This window comes from Tetrao urogallus (genome assembly GCF_951394365.1).
Source record: "Tetrao urogallus genome assembly, chromosome: 7".
Classification (NCBI taxonomy): domain Eukaryota; kingdom Metazoa; phylum Chordata; class Aves; order Galliformes; family Phasianidae; genus Tetrao; species Tetrao urogallus.
In genome coordinates, this window is record NC_136820.1 from 21,019,050 (window position 1) to 21,046,466 (window position 27,417).

Genomic DNA, 27,417 nt, shown 5'->3' on the forward strand with positions numbered 1-27,417 from the left:
CATGACAGCTGTTCCCTATCACTTCCTGTTCTTTTCTAGGCTCTCATTACTGTTCTTTTGTTACTAAATGTTAAAGTATGGTGAGTGCATACAATAGGGTAATGTGTGCTGAGTCTGCCTCTATTCAGCTAGCTGTACATCTCCAGCATGAAAGGCTTTCAGGGAACGATCTGAAGCTACTTTATGCATCTCTCCTGGGAAAAAATGTCTGATTTTGAAGCCACCACAGTGTGTAAGAAAGCCAATGTTCCTCTAGGTGAATTTCTTGTTGCTAAGGATCAGGAAGCATTTTGCAAATTGTTTTTTGCAGACACGTTTACCACTAACACTTTAATTTTGTGGACAGATTTGGTGTTACTTCCATTCATTAACTATATTTATTATTAAAGTTCCTTGTTCAATTTGCGTAACTATCTGCTGCCTTCTATCAAAGAGCAGGTGAGTTCACAGTAGTTACTCCTAAAATAAGAGGGCAGACTCAGCATGATAAATGACCCAGATTGGAATAGAGCAAATTATATTCTTTGTTTACAAACCAACCAAAATCCAGATGCAAAGCAAGCTTCTCCAGAAGGAAGAGATCCTAATTTAGCAATGAAAGCATTGTGCCGTAATGAGAAAACAAGACTTGTTACCATCCTGAAGCTCCTGTAGCTGGATTTTAGCAGTTGCTGACCAAGAACAGTGTGCAGTGATACAGATATCACTGTGTGATGTCTGTAGTCATCACTGTAGTCAAAATGATGAACTATCTGTCCAACAGCAAGTTATGCTAAGTAACAAATGGCTTCCTCTAGGACTATTTTCACCCACCTCAAAAGGTCTGAAGGCTTACACTGCCACAGCATGTTCCTTAGCGTCCTTTTCCAGGAACCAGGTGAGAGGAAAACTTCTGAGAGGCTAGCTGTGCACTTATAATAAGCTGAATGTTTTAACACGAAGGCAAGGAATTGAAGTTCTTCAGTTGTGTTTTTATTACTATTATTAAAAACAGATTGGCCTTGGCTGAAGAACTGACTTACTATTCTGTTAATTCAAGACACATTTGTTACTGCTACTCTTGGCTTTTATGAGTTCAGCAACACCACTGTTTTCTCTCTCCCTTCAGCTCGGCACATCATTTGCTTCACCTCAACCAAAAGCAACTGACTTCACACAAGAAGCCTCACTTAAACTTTACTACTTAATGTAATTTTACTGTACAGCACTCAAGCCATTTTGCAGGAAAGGTACTTCAGCATGCACTGCCACCACAGGCAGGCCTTTCAAAGATGCTAGAAAAACAGCCCTTGCAGAGACTGTGCCTGAGTTGTGGGGGTAAGTAGCTTAAATGGTTGTCTTTTCCTACTGTCCTCACTGCAAACTCCATTGAGACATCTTCCAGGAAGGTCCCCTATGATACTGTCCCTTTATGACATTCTGGCAGCTCTTTTGATACACTGGTTTATGCTGATCATGCTAGTGATGGCCAAGTTGCTGTGCCTCCTGTGTCCGCTGAGGCAACTCATGTCTCCTAGTCAGGCACATCAGCAGCTACATTAAGTTCTTGTCACAAGTTGATCACTGCTGTTCAGAAGTCAGTCCTATTATAAAGTCTTCTGGCAGTAACTGTGGAGTCATCTGTGCTAACTGGTCGTCATAGGAACCTAGAGTCCACAGCTTCTCCAGTTCATAAGTCTCTCGTGTCTCTGGCAGCATGAAGTGTACCACTATGCTTCCTGCACAGAAGAAAAAAGCACAGTAAATAAGCAGTGAGAGTCCTTTGCAGCATAGTTCAGAGCAATGAATCAGGTTAAGTCTGAAACTGCTCAAAAACCATGATGGGGTGGGGTAGGAATGCTTATTTTAGTGATCTATCAACAGTGAAACACAGTAGCCCTTTTTGTTAGTGACCTGTAAAGCTCTACCACACTTCCAGCTTCACAGAGTCTAAGTACTCCATCCTCTTTCTGGCTCCGTATAACAGGTCAGCTGATGGGGGAGCTCTCTTCCTCGATCACTGATTCCAGCTCTTGAACAGAGAGGAATTGGTCATTCCTTATGCAGAATGCAAGAACACAGCCAGCAGAAGGACAGTGCTCTCGTTTAAAGCAGTGTCACAGAACTCCAGATCAAAGAAGTTGTCCTCCTTCTGTCCCCAAGAAATTGTAAGCCAGAACTTTTACTTAAATGAACTCCTTCCTCAAAGCTACAGATGAACCTTTAGCTTCCCTTTATTATCAACAACGTACAGCTGTAGCCAATTAGTTTTCTTCAGGTTTCCCATGCTTCTTAGCTTTGTTCATATTTTTTAACATAAAACAGTTGAGCTCAAACTTTGACAAAGTCTCACCCTTTTACTGCAATAAGTGTTTTCTTACAGGTTTCATTCTGTTAAAACAATAGCAAAAAAGAAAAGCTCATTCAAGTGTACTTCTAATATGTTTTCTCTGGTTATACCCTTCAATTTCAATTACTTCTCTGTTTATAATTATCAAACATGATCAACAGTAATGTAACCAAAGCTGAACGCCACTGGCTGCAGTGCTTTCTCACCCGTACTCTTTTAAGCCAAGATACAGAGGGTGAGATTATAGAGATGGCAGTGAAGCTGCAATGCCACTCTGAGGGTAAAGCCTTGAACACTGGTGTGGAAAGTTCCACACTTAAGAACAAAATACTGAATTCAACTTCTCTAGGACTGTGGCTTTATCTGGTGTCATAGGATGACAGACAGTGGCAGTCTGTTCAACGGTTCACTACTCAGGCAGCATACCAAGAGCCCCTGCTTGCCCAAATGGTCATTCTACACTTGAGGAAATGTACTGAAGCAGCTGTTCTCTTCAGCAGTTCCATGCTCAACTTTTATTAAGACTGTTTCAGCTACTGAAAAGCAGCTTCTGCTTTCTTCTCACTGCTGCGATATTTAGCGGAAGGTAACTTACTTGCTCCATGGGGCGCATCAACAACTGGAATTGTAAAATAGCAGAGTACTGATAACTGTTCACGGCAACCAGGGCTCACTGTGATGTTTCCTTCCTTAAAGAGCTCGTGCAGAATGTCATACAGGTCACGTTCACAAATACGTACCAAAATCAATGCACAGCCAGTCATCTGTTTCTTTCCCTTCAATCCGAGTGTGAGGATCACTTTCTTCCTTCTGATGCTTGTACTGAGAGAGAAGCAACAGCAGAAAATGAAATATTTCACATTCATTTAAACACTCAGACCTGGCAGCTAAACTTGACTTTATCAAGCTGCGTAGAGTTGTTTTAAATCAGAAATGCAATAGGTAGACAATAATGGTGATTTTGAGGACTGCACAGATATATACAGCTGCAGCTCTGGAAAATAAGTACAGATCTCTCAGTGAGATTTACCATCAGACCTGGAGTTCCAATGTCCAAAGCTCCCAAGCAGTTACCCATGAGGTTTGTGTCCGGGGGTTGGACTCGATGATCTCTGGAGGTCCCTTCCAACCCCTACAATTCTGTGATTTCTTCCTCAAGATGAATACTAAGCTGTTACTTAGCAATGAAGTAGCCTTGCAGGTAGATTCCCTAGCACTAGCTATGGGGAATCTAACTATCACCAGCATCACGTTTTGCCTCCTTTCACTTATCTTTTGTTTTGTTTTATGCTGGCAGAAACAGAGATGCCCAATGGAACAAAGAGAGGGAGAGAAAACGAGTTTGACCCTGCATCACAGAAAAGACAAAGAAGTCTGCCTCAGGAGCATGCTCTGAGCACTTGTTGCACAGTGGGGAAAACATGATCAGCATTCAGGTTTACAAGTTATGAATTACTAGGACAAAGAGGAGAGGGCAGCTCACAGCAGGACTGCAGAAGCTATGGGAGCAAGGCAGGGAATTTCCTATGCAACACAGCAGCTTTTGCAGACACTGGCTGGAGGGGATTCAGTCTTCCTACTGGCAACACCAACAATCTAAGCATCTCCCAGAGCTGGAGAAATTTCACAACTGGAGGTTTAAGTACAGTTTGTTTATATATCAAGCATAAATTAAAAACAAACAAACAACAACCTACAATACTGAAATTGCTGAATCTTCACAGCTCCTTAATCAGTTTTACCTTATCTCTAGTTCATGCATCTTATCCAAAACATGGAAACCTTTTTAAGCTGCAATTAAAACAAGGAAACTAAGAAAATATTTATTTCTGAACAAGGAAGCAGTACAGGTGCACAGCAATAGCAGTCCCTTCTGCCTTGAATATCAGATCACAAAATAAGACTGTAATAGTATGGCCAGTCAGGAAATGAATCCTACTTCAATATGAAATCAATTACCACCAAATGCAACTCTTTGTGGTTGTTCCATACAATGTTACCTGCTGGACAACGGTACCAACTTGCAAAGAACAGAGTGGCCATAACTTAATTAAGAAGTAGTTCTACATTTCTGTAAAGTAGCTTATGAGATATCCTTAAAAGAAGGTAACCAAAGACATGTAACTCAACATGGGAAGGCTGCGGCTGATCTCCACCACAGGTTTCCTTCAGCCCTATCTTTAAAGGCCGTTTAACGGTGAACAAATTATGAAGACAAGCATTATGTTCTTCCTCTAACAGAACACCAGACAGGAAGGAGTAAGCAGCAGTTGGGACTTTGTTGCTTACAAGCTGCTAGAAGAGTGGGAAGGCCTCATGTTACACACAGGCACATGTGCATTTCAGTGCCAGTAAATCATCCATTCCAAAACACTGCAAGTATGGTAGTACTAAAGCTAGCCAGCTGCCCCAGCACCTGCTATGCTTAGGCTTTAGCTTCCTTTTTGCCCACAGAGCTTCCAATGCCAGGTATGCTCTGCCACTCTGAGTACTGAAAAGTAAAACTATCTTCCCCTTCTTCCCTCAAGTTTCATAGCTGAAACCAACAGGACTCAAAGAAAAATGAAGCCTCAAAGATTTGCCCTCCCAGAGTCAGGTCCGCATCACTAAGCTCTACGTATATTCTTATTCTGACCTATGCTCCTGTACTGAAAAGCACATTCTGCCAAAGCCAAACTGCACAAGATTTCTATGAAGGATGGCTGCTGCTTCTCCTTCCCTTCTGTACATGCACAGCACAGTCAATAGCAGTTTGCTTTAGTAAGCCTAGGAGAGGATCCTTTGCCTCATAGTATGCAATCTTTCTTTTGTCCTTACAGTGTATTTGAAAACCTGCAGATTGGATGGATTAAGGTTTGAGAACAGTCAGATTAGGCTATTTTGAGGGAGTGGGAATAGCTATGAAGCATGCTGAACTGAAGACATAAACAGACACAGTTTGTCAGTACCATTTCTCATTGCCGATAAACTCTCACTGCAGCCACCAACCAGTGCTACTGTCATCGGTGCTCTGAATACAGAGGTATGTTTTTAAAATATAACCTTTACATGTTGAGCAGCACTGCTAAAGAAGAAAACTACAGTCAGTTGCTGGATGCACTCAAAAATAAATTACACAAGGATATGCAATTTTATCTTGCCCAGTGTATCTGTACAACAGTGAAATTAATTTCACAGTTGAAATCTTCACCTAAAACCACTCCCACCAAGAGAATACAGTGGGAACTGTCTTACCATCTTCAGCATGTAATGTGCCATTGCATGGAGATGCCGTGTTGAAGATCCGCTCACAACTATAAAATAATTGCAGTATTTTATTTCTGGAGGTATTTGGATGACACAGATGTCCTTCGCATTCTCTTGCCTCAGCAGATTTACAACAAAGTCAATGCTGAACTTTGTAAGAGAAGAGTCTAGAACAAAAAACATAACAGCAGCAATGATAACTTCCTTCTTGCCGCTTCCAAGTTATCGAAGATGCAAAATAGCAGTGAACTAAATAAATTAAAGCCACTCATAGTGAAGTCTGGTTTGGTACTGGCAATTCAACATGAACAGCTGATTTTTAAAAGCTACGTTTTAAAATCATCCAAGTTGAGTACTAAAGCTCTCTTCTGGTAAATAATGCTCTCTAGATGCATGGAGCAGTTGGCAAACATCACAGTTTCCTTAAGGTAACTTCTTTATTTCTCGCAAGCACATCTTAAAGTCGATACTATCATCAGATATTCGACAATTAAAATGAATAAAACCTAAATACTTCAGCAGACATTCACTTTGAACACATTAAGAATATTCCACAACACTGCTTGGTCAACAGGCCCCAGCAGGCCCAGGATAACGTGTGAGAAACCCAACTCTTAAGCAGAGAAAATGAATGTATTACAACAGAGCCGGTGCGACGCTGTGTTCTTTTCCTGCTCTGCCACTGGGGATTATCGCAGCCTTTAAAGGAAAACACCTCTCACGTCATCCAACCCAGGCCATCACCTCTCATCCTATTGCTGTTACCTGGGAGCAGAGGCCGGCCCTCGTCTCACTACCCCGTCCTCTCAGGTACCGCAGACAAAGCTGGAGATAAAGCCCGTGTTAAACGCCTCTCAGAGCGGCGGTGAGGAGCCCGGCACACGCGTGCCGCTCCCTTTGCTCACACCACTGCGTCAGGTCAGCTCCAAGCTGCCCTAAGCAGCAGATACCAGCCGTGCGCGTTTCAGCCCGCCGGCACCGCGCTGCGGTAGCACAGACCGAGCACTACCACAAAGCCGCGCTCCGCGTTCACCAATACAAAGACGGAGCCAAACAACGGAACGGCAGCTACGCGCAAGTATTGCCACGGATGGGGCCACGAAGCCGGCTCCGTATCCACCCTCCTGGCTCTAGCCCCCGACGACACTCGATAACGGCCCGCACACTGGCCCTACCTGCCACCTGCCGCCGCTCCTCCGTCGCGGCCGCCGCTCCGCCACCCCCCGCTCCCCTCACAGCTGCTCCCCCGCGCGGCGCCCCGACCACGAGCGCGGCGGAGCAGGACCGCAGAAGGCGGCGGCCCCCCAGCAGCGCCCGCCACATTCCGGCCGTCCCGCGTCCCGCCCACGGCCTGGCTGCCGCACAGCGATTGGCCGGCCTGCCGGCCGCCTCTCGCGCCTATTGGCTTATCTCGCCGTCGGTCTGCTTGCACAGTAGGGCGCGAGACGGCGCGTGCGTGGGGGCCCTTGTTGGTGAGGCGGGGTGTGGAGGCCGTGCTGTAATGGCGGGCTGTGTGCCCCGCTGTGAGGGCCGGCTTGAGCTGAGCATCTGGCTTGCACAAAGGCACCAAGGGTAAGGCAGGTCCACCTGTGTTTTCTGCAGGTAGGCACTGATTTCGTCAGTACTCAGCTCGCCAAGCTGCCTGTTTAACTCATTGCAAGACAAACGGAGAGTGCTCTTGACAATCGTTGGATGGTTTATTTGTCAATACAGCAGCTAGATTCCATTGTATAAGACGAAACGTGTACAAAATGGAAGTTGCAGTTGAAAAGGCAAAATCAGATGATAAAACTAAAGTGACATGATATGTAAAAAAGATAGCGCACGCCGTGTCGTACTCTTGGGTAAAAGATTTTTAAAAAGTTACTGAAGTGTGCCTGAAAGCTCATTTCGATGCAAAAGCCTGAGAAGACACGGAGCTCCTAAAATGTTCTCCAAACAAGGTGCTTTCTGCATGTAGCTTGGGTCACTGGCAGCCCACGTTACTCCTGACCCTGCGACAGCTCATCTCCCTGCCTCATAGCAGGTCATCATGGTGAGGTGTTGGTGGAAGCCCTGTCCTGCCCCAAGCCAGGGCAGCAAGTCAGCTTCAGGCGATGACAGGCCTTGTAATGTTCAGACAGCACATTTCACAGGAAAAGTAGTTTCTGTTTAAGTCAGGGAATTGTTTGCCCAGTTATGGTTAGATGGGTGTTTGCTATCCATAAGGAAGACATAACAAAACCAGACCTGGTACTTCTAATCATATATCTGAAATGGCTACAAAAGAAGTACAATTCATTGGAGAATGGAAACAAATATAAAATGGAATGGAATGCAAATGGAATCTCCTGCAAATGGAAACAAAATAAAAGGCTACTGAATTTTTATAGCTTTAGACCTAACCTCACAGGTGTGTCATAATCCATATATCCTCAAGTGATGTCTGTGCACAGTGTGGATGTGATAGTGAAGGCTGTGTTCAGATTGCAAATGGTGAGCAGGCCTGCCAAGATGTCAGGAAAATACATCTGTGCTTCTTCATTGCCTCAGGAATGGAGAACAATATGTGTCAGGCTAATTGTAAGATACATTAAATAAGCTAAATGTATTGAAATATAGATCTTCAAAGAATTCAGTGTTCAGAAATGAACTGTGTAGAGTTACATGCCCAGCACAAGCTGAGTGACGCAAAAGCAATAACTGAAGCATGGTGCCTTATGTAGATTGGGGTTTTCACTTGAGAAAGTGGTCGAAGAGAGAGAATGGAGAAATTAGAATTTCTTTAAAAAGAAGTTTCGACAGGAAAAACCAAGCAGGTTGGCCTTGTTATCGTTGCTTGGGGTCTGTGGTCCAGGGTATAGTGAGTCTTGTGCACTAGTAGCTATGTCCACAGCAGTGAGCTGCTTTGTCCAGCCTTGTCTGCCTGCACACTTCTGAATGCCATTGCCATGCAAAGCAGGGTGGCTGCCAAACTGCATGTGAGCAGCAGTGCCTGTGGAGGTTCCCTGAGGCTGGGATTTGCTTGGTGGGGAGCTGGTAGGTGCAGGGCAAGCCTGTGCTAGGACCAACAGTGAACCAACATGAGCAGCTAGGTGCCAGTGCCTGGGAGTATAGCATGGCAGTTTCTTTCCACATTTGTAGCCAGTGTCTGCCTCCTGTTTCTGACCTGAATCTTCTTTAAGGTGATAAGCAGCTATACTGGACTGTCTATTGAAGACTAAGTGTTTATGCATTTTTGGTTTTCGCTTGTTTACATAATATTTTTTCCCCTGCAGCTTTTAGATCTGATTAATTTTATATCTAGTTAACCCAAAAGTGAGAAAACGCTAGGCATGAGGGTTAGTTATTTAGAAAAGCATATCCTAGATCACAAGCAAGAACAGCAAGTGCACAAAACTACCTTTGTTTTCTAAGAAGGACTATTTTGGTATTTCTAATTGCACCAAGCCCCCCAGAGCTACCAATCAATCTAGATGTGTTTTTATCTTACCCATTTCTTTTTATAACAACAACAAAAAATCATGATACAGTCTTATACATAATCTAAGTCAATGTTAAGCTAAAGGTTTAAACAATGCCGGGTTTGCTTTTCAACAGAGGATTTCTCTCGGTACTCTTAGGGAAGAAAAAGGCTTTGAAGCTGCTGACATAAGCACTCAGTCCCTCCTGGTTCTCTGCTTGTCCTGCACTTCTCTCAATAGGTTTGTATTGTTTGTATCTCCTGCAAAGAACATGTGCAGTTAGGTGCAGAATGACATTTGAACACAAAGGTCCACATTTAGCATGTGGCCCAGTGCAGAGGAGAATTGATCATATATTCATAACATAATTCCTTCCCTCTTCTATTAAAACAATAATGATTGACTGCCGTAGTTAATTAGTTGTGACTAAGGCCTGATTAATGAGAAGGCTCTGTTGCTTAGAGGAGTATTGTTGCTCTGTGTTTCCTCCTCACCACTGCCCGCAAAGGCTGAGCATACTCTTAACTCGAGAGTCTCAGTGCAGTCTTGAAGTTTCACCAGAAACATCAAAGCTAATAATGCACAAATATGTGTTTCTTTTAACCACTTTCTGCATGCCCAGTACCCTTTTCCCAGAGAATCTGTCAGTTATTTGATATATTTTGATGATTAATTCTTGATCACTACTGTTAAGAGTTTTAAAGCTACATAAAATTTCTATTTGTTAAGTTCTACTGAATACTAAATCACATCATGCAGTTTGAGTTTCCTTACATGCTGTTCCCAGGCCTTTTATTACTGTTTATGCATATGAACACCAAATGTAATTGTCTATTAAATTTAAATATTCACAAATTTTCTGATGGCTTTAGGAGTTAAGTCAGTAATCTCATATTCTTGAGTGTTTGCTAGAACACTTGTGAATAACAATGAAAAAGAAACAAAAATACAGCTAGCACAAATTTAAGTTGTGGGTTGTGCTAGTTTAGCTAATATTTTTGTCAGTTCCTTGAACTGTTTTTAGTCTTAGCAACTTACTTGTAAAGGACGAAAGCCCCAATGGCGCCAAACACTGCCAACAAACCAAGGAAGATGAAGACACCTTTTGTTGTCCCTGAGGATGATCCTAGAGTTCAGAAAGCAGTTAGATTAAAAATTAGGCTTGTTTTAACAGTGAAATCGGTTTTCTCAAGAAAATATAATTTTTATCTGACTGTTTTAATGGCTGTATTACACTGGAATGCAAGCTAAGCGTTGGAAGTCAGAGACTTAGGCAAGAGATGGTGTTTTCACAGCCTGATAGGCTTAATTCTGAGTGCCAGCACACAGTGGGCTGGCTCTGCTGGTTTTGCATGTGGATTGCTCCTGAGACACGCTGTGGCTCCTCCAGCCACTGTGGGACCCGTGGTGGCATCCCATGAGGTGGAGCTGATTGGCTCCCCGCCGATTGCAAAGTTAGGGGACCATTTACACTGAAGTATGAAATGTTGTTTCTTTATAAGCTATAATGTAGGAATCAACTTTAGCCTATCAACTAATAGCCACGAGGTAAGGAAAAGAGAATAAAAATAGACTTTCTTAAATGCTGTTTGTTTCAGCTCCACATATTAAGATGGCAAAGCCTGGCTGAGAGCCTAATGGACCCAGGCTTGTTTGCTTTATTGAAGAGCTGAGAGCTCTGCTGTTTAACATTCTTGTCCTGGGAAATTAATTCTGAGCTCTGATCGTCATTGAGCTCTATCTTCTGGCTTGTCACTGACAATTTCACTCTATTCCAAATTCCATTGTGTGTGATAGAAGAAGGTGCATCGTTACAATTTTTTAAAATGTGTTACGTATCTTAATTTTCCAGCCCATTGGAAGGACTTCAACCCATTCACTGAGAATACTGAGACACAGTATTGCTCCTCATATTTGCCACAGTTTTTATACAGTGAAGTAACCTAGAGGTGCATGTTGACCTACTTTCCAGTGTGTTGATTTATAATTGATATCTGTGAAAAATCATGACATTAAATCATTTACTTGGTATATGTGCCTCATGCATTTTTCAGTTTGTTGATAAAATACTTGTGGAGGCTTGACTTTACTGTTTGTTCACGTGATAATTTTTCTGAGAGTGTAGGGACTTGCACTGTTTTATTAATAAGGCAGGTCCCTGGACTAGCTTGCAAAGCAAACTGATGGGACAGGTCTAAATCGTAGGACTGCAATTCATTCAACAGCAGTTTGAACAGGTTAAAAGCTGCTTGCCTGCAAACCCAGATACAGTCCTGCCAAACTTCAAAGGTCAAATGTTTACGTATGCTCAGGTACCAAATGGGATTTTCCCTTGAAATTTGTGCAAAATCATGGCACGTGGGAAATGTTCGCACATTTTAGGTGAGCTCCTCCAGAAGGTGATTCGTAGTAGCAGCCTCTCTTAGATCCTATTTCCGAAATGATTATAGCGTAAAGCCCCAGACTACAAATTAGCTTTTCCTTTAGGAGGAAACCTGGGGAGACAGTCTTGTTAGGCTAAATTTAGCTGCTGTGAATACACTTTTGTAAAATCCTACTTCATTTTTTTTTCCTGTCTTTTGGAGCTGAAATACAATTAGGTCAGGCATTGTGTCTTAGTCACCATAAGTGATTTAGGCACAGCTAATTTTACAGCTAGATAGAATAAGAGCAGCCAAAATACTGTGGCAAGTGACTTCAAAGGGTCAGTTTCTTGGCTGATGCCAATTAAATAAATCAGAGGAGTCACTAGGATGTTCAGTGAGAGGTCAGGAAGGGAATGGGTTGGGAGCAGAGAGACAGCTTTATTGTTTAGGGTCCTTAGTGAGGCCAAGTTAATACCTGTTTCTGTCAAAGACTGCTTGAATAACTGTGAGTGAGATACAGTGATACTCATCTGACCAAGGTAAACCTATTCTGAAAACAGTCACCTAGGGCATGCTTTGTCATCAGTGAATGACTCAGGCCTTTCCAGAGCCTGGTTCATCTTGTGTAGAAATAGAAACTCAGTTAAGATCAATGAGCTACAAAGAGGGCACAGGGCAGCCTGCCCAGCTGTAGGCTTTGGTTCTCTTTCAAATGAGCCAAATCCTTCCTTACTGTCTTCTATGTATCCATGTGTGCAGTAGGATGAATGACATGTCCCTTACCTACTTTTCTGCCCAACAGAGTAACAAAACTAACCTACAGCTAAAGAACATTTCATGTTTAGTGTTACTGATGGGTTTGTATGATTGCTGTACTCTGTAGGTTGTACGCGTAAATCAAACCAAGTTCTAACATGTAAAATTTTCATAGGGGAGCAAATGTCTTTTATCTCTGTGTGACCTCTCACACAAGATGGCTGAGGCCTCCAGGCACGCTAAAACTCCCATGTTTCTCTTGTGTTCCCTTCTCAGCAGATAAATGACCACAGGGAGAAACTGCTCACAGACCACCCGCATCTGATCTGCACGGACTCACCTCCATTTACAGAAATAAGTGCACTGGCAAGGGCTTGACTCGTGTCATCACCCAAGGTGATGTTTATGCAGTATGTTCCAGGTTCATCAAAAGCTCTCCTAACGGTGAGTAAGCATTCTTCAGTGACGACGACGGGGTCACACACCATGCCCTGAGACACCTGGCACGTGGGGTCAGAAACTGCTGTACAGACATCTGTAGGGAGACTGGGGTGGGAAGAGAGAATATGTTGCATTGTGGAATCCTGTTAGCCCCACTTATGGACACCTTGCACTGCTGCCCCAGATTTATACTGATGTTTGTTTGCTTATCAGTGATACCGTCGTGATTATGAAGATGGCATCTATATATTATCTATATGTATTACCTATATTTTATGCATATAATGTTTTGTGGTGATCACAGGAAAAACCTGCCACAGATTGACTCATGAAGTTTGTTGCCTTTAATACACATAATTATGAAAAGAATACGGATTCTTATGTGTAGTGTCGTGTGCTGAAAAATCTGAACACTAACTTAAGAGAGGTAAATTGTTTTCCAGTTGTGTTGCCAAGACAATTTTTGTAGTTCTCATGCCTCTCAACTGATCCCCTTCCAGGAGCTAGGAAAATTAGTGCAACATTTTCTCTCTAAGAAACTGCTTAGACACACCCATTTACTCTAAATGTCAAAAAAGAGACTGAAAAGAGACTTTTTCCTTCCAACTTCAGTAGGCTGCTTCCAATTTCACGTTGAGTGCTAAAATCCTGTCTTTGCCAGGAAAATATAGAATTGCTTCTCCACAGTATCTAGTTCTCTTACTTTTAGTTCAGCCTGCCATTTGTTCTGTATCCTACGAGCCTGGCAGTAGCTTCTATTGACATAATTTACAAATGAGACTCTCATTATCTTTAGTTCCAGTCAAGAAATAGAAACACTGTGGTGTTCCCAACTTTTGTTCATTCTGCTGCGTGTAAGCACAGACAGTGTTCCAGCACCTAATTATTTTTAAAGAGGGAAGATGATTGACAATTTCATTTACACACTTACCTCCCTTGGCAGGTAACAACAAAGTCAACCAGTGGATTTGCAGCTTCACTTTCTGTCAACTGGATGCTTGTCATCTGAATAATATTTACCTCAAGGATTCCCTCTGGGAGAGGAAACAGATGTCAACAGTAGGACACATGACAAGCTTGTGTGTACAGAACCTGAAGTGTTTGGCTGATGCTCAGGTCAGGTCTTGTTTGCCATAACTTTCCTCCCTTTGTGCTCCTTTTGAAGGGTTTGAAAGCTGAGAAATATTCCAGTACTTTCCCTATGAGATCATGGCTTTCTGCTTCGCTTTATTTTTCTTGTATAGTTAGTTATTTCTTTCACAAAATCACTTCCACCTCCCAGTAGCCACAGCTTCTGTATATGCCAAGGTTAGCACAACCTTATGTGATCTCGCTGGCCGGTGGGTTTCAGAACAGAAAAGAATTATAGAGCTTGTATCCCCACCAGCTTTTTCCCAGCCCAAGTGCCTGGAAACCATGTGTAGCATGGGGAAAACCATCAGCAGGTGTCCAGACAAAAGAAGATCAAGACTTGTCTGAAACCAAGGTACCATAAACTTCACTACAGGCTGGCCTGTCAGCATCTAAAGAAACCAAAGTAGGCTGGTTAACTATGTGTGCATTAATCTTTGAAAATGCCAGCTGTGTCCAAGAGAAGGATCTTGACTGTGGGACTCACATATCTGATAAAACTATGACTAAACAAACATTATCTTTGCCATATGTGTAGTACATTTGCCTCATTCTGCTCCAGGTATTGGCTCACATCATTACCTACAATGGCGATACCAGCTGTGTAGTATCCATATCTGTAAATGTGGCAGCCTCCATCAGGATTGTCTGCTGTTGTCTCATTGGGGACAGAAGGGTCTGAATTAGAAAATGCTTCGGTCGTTACTGTTGGTTTGAGGAAAGAAACGTAGATACACATCTTTAGAATGAGTGTAGAAGTATTCTGAGCATGACTATCTCTCTTGATAGTATTAATTACATATGTCACTGGTTGTTTTGCTTTGCAGCTATGCAGTAATACATTTATCTTTGTGGGATCACTCTGAAAGAAAACACATGTGGGAAGCTGCCCTGTAGAATCCTACAGTGGCCTGAGTAAACTCTGCCAGTCCTCTGTCTGTGTGAAATAAAAGTGAGACTGCAAGATTGGGTATAATTGAGCTTTAAAATTCCCACATCAATTATATTCCAAATGCCAACAAAAGCCTTAAAATGCTCTCTTAGAAAGCAAGTATTTTTCTATTGTTCTATATTAGAGCTAATAAGGAAGTAGTGAAAATTCTCTTTTCTTTGCTTTTTAATTCTCACTTCATATTTCATTAAAACCACATAAAAATGTGAAATTTGAAAAATATAGCCAGATTTACAATTTGACACTGGTAGTGTTATATAGTTACCCAGGCTGAAACTGCAGGCCTTTTGCAAACTTTAAAATCCTTTGATATGTTAAAAAAATGCTGACCGTCATGAAGATTATTCTGAAATACAGTTGTGCATAAATTTAAAGTGAAAAAGCCATTCTTGGCTTAATGCAATGTGAACATCCCATATTTTGAAATATGTGTAAATGTTTTTCTAGTTCAATCCAATCTCATTTAATTTTGGGTGGAGATTAATGCAAACCAGAAAGGAACTGGCTCTGAAATACTTCTTCCTCACTTAAATTTTACATCTTACCTCAAAAGATGTCTCTTGAGTGGGCAAGACCACAACCACTTGATCTGGTGTAGTGGAGGATATGAAAATAGATGTATATGTGCTTGGGTCTATGTGAAGACCCCTTTAAGTCATTGTGGTGAGAAATGGAAATTAGTTTTTTGAATATGTGTATATGATGTCTGTGTTTGTATTGATTCTGTCTCTAAGCCAGTTTGTGAAGCTTGCAGACTTCACAGAACTTTTTTGATAAACCGAAAGTTCTAAATACATGTACTTAATGATTTAGAGATTTAGTATAGATCCTCACTGCTGATAGATAAACTCTTACCTGCTGGGGTGGGCAATGATGGAGTGGATGTTACTGGCTTGCAAGGCACGGGTATAATAGCTTGAACAGTTAAATTGAGAGTGAAGTTTCCTTGCAGAGCAAAGGTGTGAGATGTGGTGGCACTGCTTTCTACAAATAAGCCACTTCCATCTCCAAAATTCCACTTGTAGGAGATGGCGGAATTATTAAGGTAGTAGCTGGGATCATGGATTTTCACATCAAATGTGATTGGTGAGTCTTTGATAAAAATGGAGTCCGAGATGTTACGGTCATGTTTTTGGGACAAGCTCACAGATAGTGGAATTTTGTCTGCCAGAAAAAAAAAAGAAAGAAAGAAAGTGAGTAAAGTGCACGTGTCTGCCTCCAAACAACAAACAGCTCCAAAGCTCCTGAACAAGAGTCAGAATGTGAGACATTAGTATCTCTAACATGGGTTTCTAGTTTAATTTGATTTACTGATCTTCCAAGTCAGTGGCAAACAGTTATCCAGAGAGGTATGGGGACAAATAAGGAATCACAGGCATCAGTGGAAAATTGCATTTCCTCCAGTAAATCACATCAAGTAGAGATGTCACAACTGAGATAGTTACAGAGATTAATTACATTATTCTAGGGAATTTGCTAGAGATATCACATTTGTATTAAAAACCTTTCTCAGGCTATGCATTCTTTGCATGCCAGGTTATGTTTGTGGTGAATTCTTTCTTTTAACAGTGAAACAACAAATGCTCCCAGTATTTTGTTGCAGTTTATTTCAGCACACTCACCTGTTACAACATAAGTGGTACTTGCTCTTGCAATGGGAACGTATGTTGAGTGCCCTCTCCTGTAAATGGATACTGCCATGGTGTGTTTGCCAAGAGTGATATTTGCAGTGTTGACTGAAAAAATTGCTGAAGATCGTCCAATTGTTTGATAGTACTGACCTGAAACAGAACATGAACTTGTCATATATTTTCCTTTGGGTCTAGCTACAAGAAATTATTTTTACAGAACCTGCATCTTTGTGACTCTTGGGTTGCCTAATCAAAATGTGCAGTTCAGACTTGTCCTTCAGTTGTCTGGCAGGTGTTTGGGGAGCACTTTTACAATGCATTTACTCCCATTTTTATTTTTTTTTTCCCAAAGGTGTCAGAAAGGTATCCCACATTTCACTGATTTAAGGAAGACTGCATTTGCCAAGGCACTTACTTCTTTGCAAAGAAATTACATTATGTTGAGTAATTAGGAGTATGTAGTGGATGGCGTTACCTTTTAGGCATTTTAAGTTTATCTTCAATGTAGCAAGAAGATATAATGCTTCATACCCCATAGCCCCTCATATACGTTTGTTTATTTGTCTTCCAGCTGATTGAGGTAGGTAAATAATATCACCTTTATGTAAAATTAGGGACAATATTATTATTATTCATGCTAATGTTGATGACAATACTGATTTTCTCAAGCTAAATTAGGATTCTAAGATTTAGTATGTAGCCTGTGCCAGAAATAGCCCGAGCATTACATACTCACAGCTGGAAATACTGAAAATCAGCATCTGTGCATAGAACAGCACTACATGGTCAATGACAGTTTTTGCCTTCTGCCCAGAGTTAAGAATTACTGTGCCATTAAACTGATGTGAACATACGCAGCTTTGTGCTCTCTATAAGATCTGAGAATCTGAAGAGGCAGCGACTGGCCAGCAGATCATCTGACTGACCTCAGACCCTATGTTTTCCTGGAAAATTGTATTGAGTACCACTGGAAGGAAATTACTTTTCTTCAGTGGTAGTTCTGTGAATGCAGACTTAAGAAACATCTCCTGGTAATACACAATTTCCAAATCTGGCAGATTAATAGAACACCTGGTGGCCTCTTCGAAAAAATGGGCAACAAATTCGGGGTCACCATTCAAGAAGTGTGGAATCCTTTTCAAGGACTTTTAATGAAAGATACTAGAAAAAATGAGTGAATATAAGCTTTGCAGCATCAACCAAACTGAGTACATTGCAGTACTAACCAAATGTATGGAACAGATAGACAAAGTTCCTTCTCCTCCAGCCAGGATAATGAGGGAAGGGTCTTCCATCTGGGAATATATTATGGCTGTGGTTGCTTGTGCAGTTTTCCCAGCTGCAGTTGTCGATCCATTCAGTCCAGTTGTAGACGTACTGATCCTGGGCTGGAGAATCTAAGTGTAGAAACAGGACACATTCCTGGTCAAGTGAGAATTTCACAGCAAGTGAGGAAACAGGAGGCAGACACCCCAGGTTATGACAAAGTCACTGGCCTTAAACAACAGGGTACATTGGCTTATTTTTCGGCTGACATTCAGTTTTTCCACATATGTGGGTTTTTCTCTTGTTGTTTGCTTGTTTTTAATACAGATACCAAATTTTTCTGGCTTACAATTTTTTATTTGAGCCAGACATGATTTAAAGTTACTTCCCCAAAATTTGCTGACAACTACATGGCATTGTAGTGTTTTGCTGGAGCCAGTGAAGTTGCCCCAACATTTGGCAAGCAGAATTGAAAATTTTAAGTAGAAACTTCAGCCACGGAAACACTGTGAAGAAATGACTTTTAGTTTTGTCAGAAAAGTTCTCTTTAAATAACTTAGACCTGAATTTCCGTTCCTTTTTGAATAATAAAATATAGGTTCCTTTCCCAACCAGCACAATGAGCATTAAGTAGAGAATGGATATCAGCAGTTAACAAAATAGTAGACAGTGAAAAAGTAGAATCTAGGCTGAAGAAAACAAAAACAAGTTTTTATGCCTTGAAATGAAAATTACTTTCATCATTAAAAAATGTGCTGAAGATTTTTGAGTTCAGAGGAAGAGATGTACAACAGCCTCTTTCACTCCAGATCTGGCAGCTTCAAACATTGAAGTTGTTGCATATTTTTCCCCCATTAAACATGTGAATAAGATACAAAGATGATTATCCTATGAAGTGATTGCTTGATTTTAAATTATTTGCTTTTCTGCTTCTTCTTTTTTTCTTTTTTTCTTTTTTTTTTTTTAAATACTTAAAACGTGGGGATGTGAGATTTATTCTTTCTTGAGAGTTAGTTTGTTAGTGGGTTCTACAATCCCAAACTGAAAAAAAAGTCAATTTTATAAACCAGCAGCTTTATAAATTTTGAGGAAAACTGTGACTGAGTGATCAATTGAACCTGCACTCAGCCAGGGACTGCAACATTGTGACTGAGCTGAGAAGCAGCAGCAGTTTTGTTATGAAGCCAAATTAAAGCCAATTGAAATATTTGGGAAGCCAGTTTTATAGTGAAGACGAATCTCCTTAAATTAACCGATCATTATTTGTAGGAGATGCAGAATGTTAAAAGCATTGCAGCAATGTGAAGAAAGAAAATAGTATGACAGGTTAGACTCCGGTGTAGTTATCAGTTAAGAGCAACATGACCACTGTTGATGGGGTGTATTTCTAATGGTTTCAACCATTTGCACTTTCACACCAGCATGGAGATTGCCACTACTTACCCGGGGTGCAGTTTCTCTGGTATATAATGTTGCCATCCTGATCTTCTTTCTGGCACTTGGGAAACTGCAGGGTCACAACAAAGGTCACATTGGATCCCACCAGTGCTGGGCTGTCAGTCACCAGTTTGGTTGTCACCTTTCCTCCTGTAAAAACCCAAACTGGTCTTCACTGTGTTTATCAGTGCAGCAGCTACCTTCAACCATGCACTGTTTACATTGTAAGCATTTGCTTGGTTGCTCCTTTATATCCAAGGGGATTTGTACTCCTAAATCACTTGAGTTCTCATCAAAGCCCTAGTTTAGAACAATAGGGATACCCCCAACATAACTTACTAATCTGTCATTCATTTCCTTTCTAGAGCTATAAGAGATTTTTTAGCTATGAGGTTGATATATCCCAAAGGAGAACATTTGTATTTCTCCCCTGTATTTAGAACTTGGCTCAGCCCAGGAGACAGTGAACAGGCTTATCACAGAAGTTGTTAAATTGAAGCCTGCAGCACCCTACTGAGGTAGAAATTGAAGCTCCACCTCCTGTAGGGCATGTTTTAAACAAAGCATTATCCCATCCCTGGCCATCACTATGTCATGCTAAGTATTCACGTCTGAGGCTGTGAGGTATGGGAAAGCAGTAACTGGAACAACTCATTATTCTGTTCTTCAGACAACATGCTGCTAATGGTATCAGAGCAGATCATCCCTACTTTGCAGTGTTTGCAGCAGCTGAGAATATTGCACCTGTGAAAAAGCGCTGCAGCTCCAGTGAGGAGGATTTTCTGGCCAATTTTCTCTGTGTCTTTGAATTGTGTGTGTGTATGATTACCTTTCCAGCAGTCCTTCCACCGAGGGTCGTTGTCTTCCCAGAAAGGATAAAGTTTTTCGTTCCATTTGTTTTGATCACTAGACCAGCCTTGTATCTTGTTGTGCATGACAGGAGAAGCTCTTCCATTGCTCAACACATCTTGAAACCCTGGATAGAAAAGGAAACATGCAGTAGGCTGGTGTCCTCCTTCCCACCCTGTAAAAGCACCACGCCTGTGCTGAACTGCCTTCCTGTTATGACTGTATTCTGGTCCTCTTCATCAGAGGAAAGTTACAGAACTTTATCACTGCACTTTAATCAGACACTTTAGACACTTTAATCAGCTATAATCAGCAATTCCATCTCTGACAGACTGATATTTTTCCACTTGCTCTATTGCAGGCTTTCCAGAGAAAGAAAACAATGTTTTACAACATTTTGACTATATCAGAGCCATAGTTTTTATGAGTGAACATAAGCACACAACAGTTAGGACAGTTATAAAGAGATTGCCTGACTGCTGCATGCCTTGTGCTGGACCGGTGACAAACCTCTGCCTTAAAGGGAACAGGCAATATACATCGTGTCTGAGCTGTGCTCTAATGGAAGTTGTGCTGGAAATGAATTTTGACCCATTGATGCTTCTTTGGTGGAGTGGCTGCTAGTTTGTGTGAGAGGGCTGGAGCCAAGTGTAACAGAAGCTGGTGTTTGCAGAAAAGGAAATGAAGAGCTGAATAGTAAATTCAATGTGTTTACAGTGTAACAGCAAAAACATCAGCTTCATGCCTATTACTTTAAAATGACTCAGATTAAATAATGTTAATAATCTCTTTCTTCTCATATTACTACAAATGAGGGACTCAGACTTTTCCCAGGTCTTCGAGGATCCCTCTCTATTATAAAGCACTCATGTAATGCAAAGCAAAATAAATTTTCAAGTAACATGTAGGAACATGTCAAACACTTAGGATACCATAAAAATATGTTCATAATTAGACTCATATGCAGAGTTCCATGAAAGCCTGGAGGCTTTGAACAACTCTGTCATCTTAATCAGGTAACTGCTGGGTGTGCCATTCTGTCCTAACATCAAGGGAGTCAGGATTTCTTCTTTATTTTAAAGTTTGTAGATACTGGATGCTTTTGAGATTTATACACGGGTGCAAGAAAGAGCTGGATGATTTCAGGGAAGATGCAGGGACCTGTAAGAAGGGCAGGAATGGCTATGTGGGCTGTACCAAAACCAGTCGTGTTGGAGTTTGTCCTGGTTTTGGAAAAGTTGCAGAGCAGGTGTAGACAATTTAAGCCTGGTCTTGTGACTCCTGATTTTACTGCAGGGAAGAGCCAGAAGGACAGCACCACAGAACAGGCAGGAGCTGCTTCTCTCTTGATGTTTTATCATCCAGTGAGATGGCTGCTGGTCTGGGAGGGCATCCCTTGGCCAGTCCCATCTCAGTGGTCACCTCAAAGCAAGCAGATTTCTCCCTGGTCTCCTGAGGCTTAAGGACTAAAAGGTACAAGGAAGAGTCTACAGATGTTATGAGACATATTCTCCTATACATTTTTGCCCTACAGGAACTCCTTGCAATCTCACTTAAATATCTTGAATCAAGACTTCCCTGAAGATTCAAGATATTTTGATGTGAGCAGAGCAGAACATCATGACCTGTATTTCCTCTTGGCTTGTATCACATGCTGTATTATGTTGACTCTTTGTCAGAGTTGGGTAATATTGTCCCCTAGGAAAAGAAAAGCAGATTAGAAGCTATAAAAACCATTAAAATATTTCACAAAAGCTTTTTGTGCTTAATCACATGTTATGTCAAGAAATTAATGTCATCTTATTTGAAAGTAAGTGGTTATGAATTTTATCCTTTTTTTTCCCTTCTCTTTGACTTTATCTAAAAATTGTGTGATGAATAAAAATGTTTTGATTTTGCCCAATCAAAACATTTCAGTCATTTTTTCCCCAAATATTCAGTTCATCAAAATGAGCTGGAAGAGTTCTAATTTTACAAATGCTTTTCATTTTGAATAGCCATCTTTGAATTCAGAAGTCATTTTTCCTGTCCAGCTTTAGTAACAGCTGTGGTCACTGCTTCTAGATCACGAGCTCCTGAGGCATTTCTGTGCCTCCCCGTTGTGCTTTGTTTGTTTCAATCAAATATAAAACATTTCACAAGAGCTTCAGGACAAGACAAAGACATTTTTAAGATGAGAAAATACTTCACCACTAGTTCAGCTAACACATGGAACTGAAGATTTTCCACTGCTGAACTAAAGGAATGGGAAGCTTTAATGTATTTCTTCTGTAACAATGAAAAACACTCAAGCACAGATGTTGGTCGTAACATGAAATTAGAGCAGTTTAATTCAAAATAGATGGGGTAATAACACAATCTAAGGAAATGATTACTGTAATAGTTTTGGTGAGGTGATCATAAGAGATCACACTCTGATGGACATTCTTCTTTCTCATTCTGGTTCTCATTTTGGTGAAAAACACAAAGAAGACAAGTTCAGCATTTCCTGTGCTGGTGTATTAGCCACGAAAGGGAGAAAGTCAGCATAAGAACAGCAATAAAAGATGGCATAATTAAAAAGCAGAACGTAAGAAGGCTGATGTTATGGCCAAGCTAAGAAGAGAGAAAATGACGTAAACTTTCTAACGTTGCATGTGGAAACATAATAAAGTGGGACAAAAGAGAACTTGAGAAACAACTTACAAAAATGTATAACGTACTAATTAAATTTTTAAAATACAGAAGTAGTAGAAAGCCTGCCAGAAAGTCGGTAGGGCGAATAGAGGGTATAGATACAAAAGCAACATTTAGGGAAGATAAAGTGGTGGCACAAAAATAAAAATATACTCGCTGACATTTTCATGCTCAACGGAAGAGCCTAAGAGACTTCTGTGCCAGAATTTTCTTCACATCGATGGAGAATCTCTCTCAAAGTGAAGAGAAAAGATAGAGCAAATCAAATCAAAAAGCCGTCTGGATCAGGTGGCTCAAAAGGTGTGGAAGCTGTTCAAGAGTGAAATAAATGAAGTGTTCACCATAACGTGTAATGTCTTGCTCCACGCTGCTTCAGTAGTCATGAAACAAAAGTTGGCAACTGTGCTGACAGTTCTTAAAACATTTCTAGGGAAGATTTAGAGGATTATAAAAGGCGTGATGCTCAAATTGGACAAGCTGGTAGAAACAGCAGTGAAGAACAGAGTTGTCAGAAACAGCAAATTAATATGGTGTGCCGTAAAGGAGTGCATTCCTCGCAAATACATTCAAGTTTTGCCAAAGGAGCTGGAGAGCAGGTGAACTAGGCTGACTGGGTTGATACAGAACTGTTTGTACAGCACGAGAGCTTCTAATCTACTATTGCCACTTGAAAATGAGATCTTGTATCTTTACAGTTTTGAATACGGTGCTCAGGAATAGTTGAAAAAATAGGTAAAGGTTAAAGAGCAAAGATGAAAACATTGTTGGAGCGCTGTGTAATTCCCCACGTGCTAGTTCATGTCTGGAATACTGCATGCTGCTCTGATCTTTACAGCATGAGCAGGGCATCAGAGAAGTGAAAAATACAGAGAAAGGTGCCAAAAGGATGGAATTGTTTCCAGATGAGGAACAAGCAAATAGCCTAGAGAGTGGGTGACAGGTGATTCTGTTAAAACCGAATCGTGAACAGCATGGAGGAAGAAGCGTTTTTTCACTGTTTCTGAAAGTCCAGGAGCTAAGGAGAGTAAATGAACCTAGCAGTTGACAGGATCTAAGCACAAAAAATACACTTATTTCTTCAAGTTAGGCACAGTTTGGCTGTGACATTTCTTGCTGGTTCAAAATATACATGGGCTACCACCAGAACTAGAGTGCACAAACTGATGGGGGAGAAATCCTGTTAAATGCAATGGTTTTACATCTGGCTGAGGAAGTTCTGATGCTATACATCATCAGAGTCTGGGAAAGTACCCATTAAATACAGGTATAAGGCTAGAGATATGCTCAGCCTGACCTCAGTTGCTAAGGCCTTCAGTTTTCTTCTTGCAGATTCTGGAACTTGACCCCTAGTTCCCATTTTGGGTTACCAGCACTGAGCTCAGTGAGTCAGTAAGACTGGAAATCAAGCTGGGAGTCTGGGAAGAAGCCAAGGACCAAGCCTGACCACCACAGCTGGAGGGTCTAATTCCTGGACTCCTAGTGTCCTGGAGCTCTGGCAGCCTCACCCAGCCAAGCAAACTACAAGAAATCCATCCTGCCTCTGCCTTTCTGGCTATAGTTGAGCCAAAGAAATATTGTTTGAAATTTGAGAAGATGAACCAAGGCTCAGCTGTTTACCCGTGGAGCACAGCAAACAGCTCTTGGCATTTTTCTGCAGCTCAGTATAGCTTCAGCAATCACTACACATCAGGGAGCAAATAGGTTTTACAGCACCATCGCAGGACAGGAGGGAGGAAGGGGTGAGGGAGGCAGGCACTCACGCATGGCAGCAGCACACAGGACCGCTTCGGCCAGGAGCAGGAGCGCGAGGTGGCGGTGAGCCCCGCACATGGTGCCAGGCTGAGCGTTGGCCGGTGCGCACGGCGGAGCAGTAACTCCTTCAGCCTCCACTGAGAAGTGAGAATGAAGTTTCTCCACTGCTCGGCCCTCCGATTAAATGAAGGGCCCCAGGACTCATCATGTGATGGAATTAAGCAGAGATGCATGATTTTGTCTTCAGCTTCTTTCAGCTCATGTGCTTATGACTCACTCCCTTTGCTTTCAGCATTCCCTGGGATTTCTGTGAGACTTGTTTAGAGCCACACCATTTACCTTGCAGGCATTTTCATATTGGTTTTGCACTCTGATCAATATTTATACCTAATTTGTTTTTAAATTAGGATTATTTACTTCCAAAAATCCAAATTAACTCTCACCCTAGCCTGATTTGCTAGTGTTACTGCAACAGCTCATTGCATTTGATGAACTGGTCTCTACTTTTAACATGTTTCTCTTCCCACACGCTGAGCAGCAACCATAAACTAAATGAAAACCGGCTGATTCTAGCACTTCCCTGGACTTGGCTCTTGATCAGAGTTGATCCTGAAGGCAAACATTATTTAAATGTTCACTTAGTGGGTACATGCACGTACCTTACTACCACAGTTGTGTGATACGACACTTAGAGGTATGATCACAGACTATGTTGTGATAGACAGTCAATATCTAGGTCACAAGTTGATCTACACGCTAACAAGTACTTCACTGTAGTGTGTGATGAATAGGGATGAAGCAAAAATAGATTTTACTGCCCAACCTAATAGTGAAATGTAATCAGTGCCTGAAGAGAAGAAGGGCAACATTGGCAAACACTGCACTTTCTGGTTCACATTGAGCTTCAGCTTGCTTCACCAGACACAGGTGGTCTTCTGCAGGCAGTGCAATAACTATTTTGCAGTTCTGTCAGCCTGGTGATGTTTCTTTTGTTTTCAGCAAAGCAGCAGCTTTGGTGAGCTATGGCATGGAATCAAGTATGGGCCTCAAGAGTGGTCTCAGTGATCCCAAAGTAGAGCACTGGCAAGGGAGGCACCAGTTAATGAGAAATCAACAAGTTGGGCAACACTAAACTATTTTTTATTTGGGTAGAGCAGATGGAAGTCTGTAAGCCAAGGTACTGTAAACAAAATGAAGAGATTGCTCAATGAGAGGGAAATTTACAACTATGATAATTTATTATTTTTATTTTTAATTTGTTCTTGGTATCTTTCATTTTTTCTCACATTTTCTCTGCAACCCTCTGTCCTCTAACACACCATGTTCGGGGGGCTTTCAGAAGCATTAAGTCATGGCCTATGTTTATGAAGCTGCACAAAGGGTGAAGAGAGCTGGATGTCCTTTTTTCCTGCCTTCCCAGTAGCACCAAGAGAAGGATCCCAGGCTGTGTGAACAGCAAAGTGCATCCTGCATATGTAGGCTCCATGCTTCAGCAGCCTCCTGTCAGCCAGGGAAAGGGGTGAAGGCAGTAGCCTTAGGGATGCCAGGCTTGCTGGGACTAAGCCCTCATTATCTGGCAGAAAGGAGAGAAGCATAAATCAAAGTTAGAGCTGTGTCTGACTATGCAAAAAAATCATATGATTGCAGCGTCCTCATGTGATTGTTGCTTTCTTGTTGTTATTAAATCAACTCCATTCCCAATTGAAATGCCAGGTTACGAAGTCATTCACAATTTTTTTTTTTAACCATGTGGAACATTAGCTTTAATTGCACTCCTTTGTTTCCAGGTTGTTGATTCTTGAAGTGAAAAGTGACCTTCAAAGACCATGTTTCAGCATGGTTGGCCTGATCCAAAGCCTGATGGGGAGAAAGGAGGTTTGAGCACTGCTTCCCAATGGGGTTTTTTAGAACCTTCAGGGGGAAAACTGCTGACAACAAATGCCTACTAATTAAAACCAAAAATTTATCAGCCTAAAAATAATGAAGTTGGTTAAGACAGAGATTTTTTGCCATGTTATTTGATACATGAAAATGTTACATAAATATTGAGTGACACTCTCAATAAGAGCCAGCTGGTGAAAATTACTGAACACGTTGTAAATAGACTTCAGGGGCACTGAGGATTGGGTGTGTGGTTAGAGGAATCCAAAACCACCAGGGCTGGTGGTTGACAGCTAAATGGTGGCTGTGCCATTGAGGATCTGGTCCTTCACATTCTCCCTCCTCAGCTCTTGGGCATTAGATTAAACATTCCAGAAGGGCTGACACAGAAAACTTTTGGATCCATTTATGCTGTGGCTGCAGCCAACTCGTTAGCAAGAAAAGAGAAGGGGAGGAAGCCATGTAAGCAAGAACTAGGAAGAATGGTGATGTAAAAAAGAGTAAGGAGAGGAATAAAGAGGCCAAGGAAAAGCAGTAGAAGTTAGAAATGAAGGCTGAAGTGATTGAAGTAGTGATCTGTGTCACAGCCTCAGCTGACTTCACCATTTACATTTGGAGTTCCTCTGAAATACTGAAGACTTGCTTGAAGCTGGCTGATCATCACTGGATCTTAAATTAACTTTGTAGAATTTACATTATTATTCTTGGTCCCTTGAGAAGCACCTTCACAGTTAAAATAGCTGAACTAAAAATCTATAAAGGCAGAAATATTTAAAATATATCCTAAATATTATTCCAGTAAAGAAACACATTCAGAGAGATTTGGGGCTTAATGTTACAAAGAAATGGGTGGGTACTTCACAGCTTTATTTCCTCAGTTATTAAAACTTGTCCAAGAGATACAGATCTCTGTTACCTGAAGGCTTGTCAGATGACAGGGTGTGATCAAATCATGTGTACCTACATGTCTAGATTGTGACAGAGCTGGCATGTTCTCATGCTATCAAACTTCCATCTCAACACAAGTACAAGAATTATTAAACACTTCTCACAGGAACTTAAAGAAAAAAAAGGGGGGGGGGGGATTTGAAGAATGACCTTGATCTTTGGCCAAGCCAGCACACAAAAATGAGACGATCTCATTTGAGTTAACCAGGTATGTGCAGGTATAAACTGTCTGCCATTCCCTGGAGTCTCTTGAGGGAACGCTGCTTAAGACTACACAAGTTCCCTTTCTGGGAGGAAATCACCTGTGTCTCAC

General features: G+C 41.4%; 2 protein-coding genes across 2 annotated transcripts; both read right to left on the reverse strand.

Moving 5' to 3' along the window:
* Positions 1-1,538: 1,538 nt before the first annotated feature.
* Positions 1,539-5,758, reverse strand: MALSU1 (mitochondrial assembly of ribosomal large subunit 1; the record flags this gene model as incomplete). The annotated part of the gene is given in 4 exon segments (XM_079538122.1): positions 1,539-1,571; positions 1,573-1,718; positions 3,070-3,151; positions 5,564-5,758. Coding segments are annotated over 4 exon segments (456 nt in total).
* A 3,366-nt stretch (positions 5,759-9,124) lies between these two features.
* On the reverse strand, positions 9,125-24,353 carry GPNMB (glycoprotein nmb; the record flags this gene model as incomplete). Its single annotated transcript, XM_079537947.1, has 11 exons — positions 9,125-9,278; positions 10,057-10,144; positions 12,481-12,686; positions 13,513-13,615; positions 14,295-14,417; positions 15,520-15,828; positions 16,287-16,445; positions 17,522-17,692; positions 19,005-19,148; positions 19,828-19,974; positions 24,284-24,353. 11 exons carry the CDS (start codon positions 24,351-24,353, stop codon positions 9,125-9,127), a joined length of 1,674 nt encoding a protein of 557 aa, XP_079394073.1.
* Positions 24,354-27,417: the final 3,064 nt, after the last annotated feature.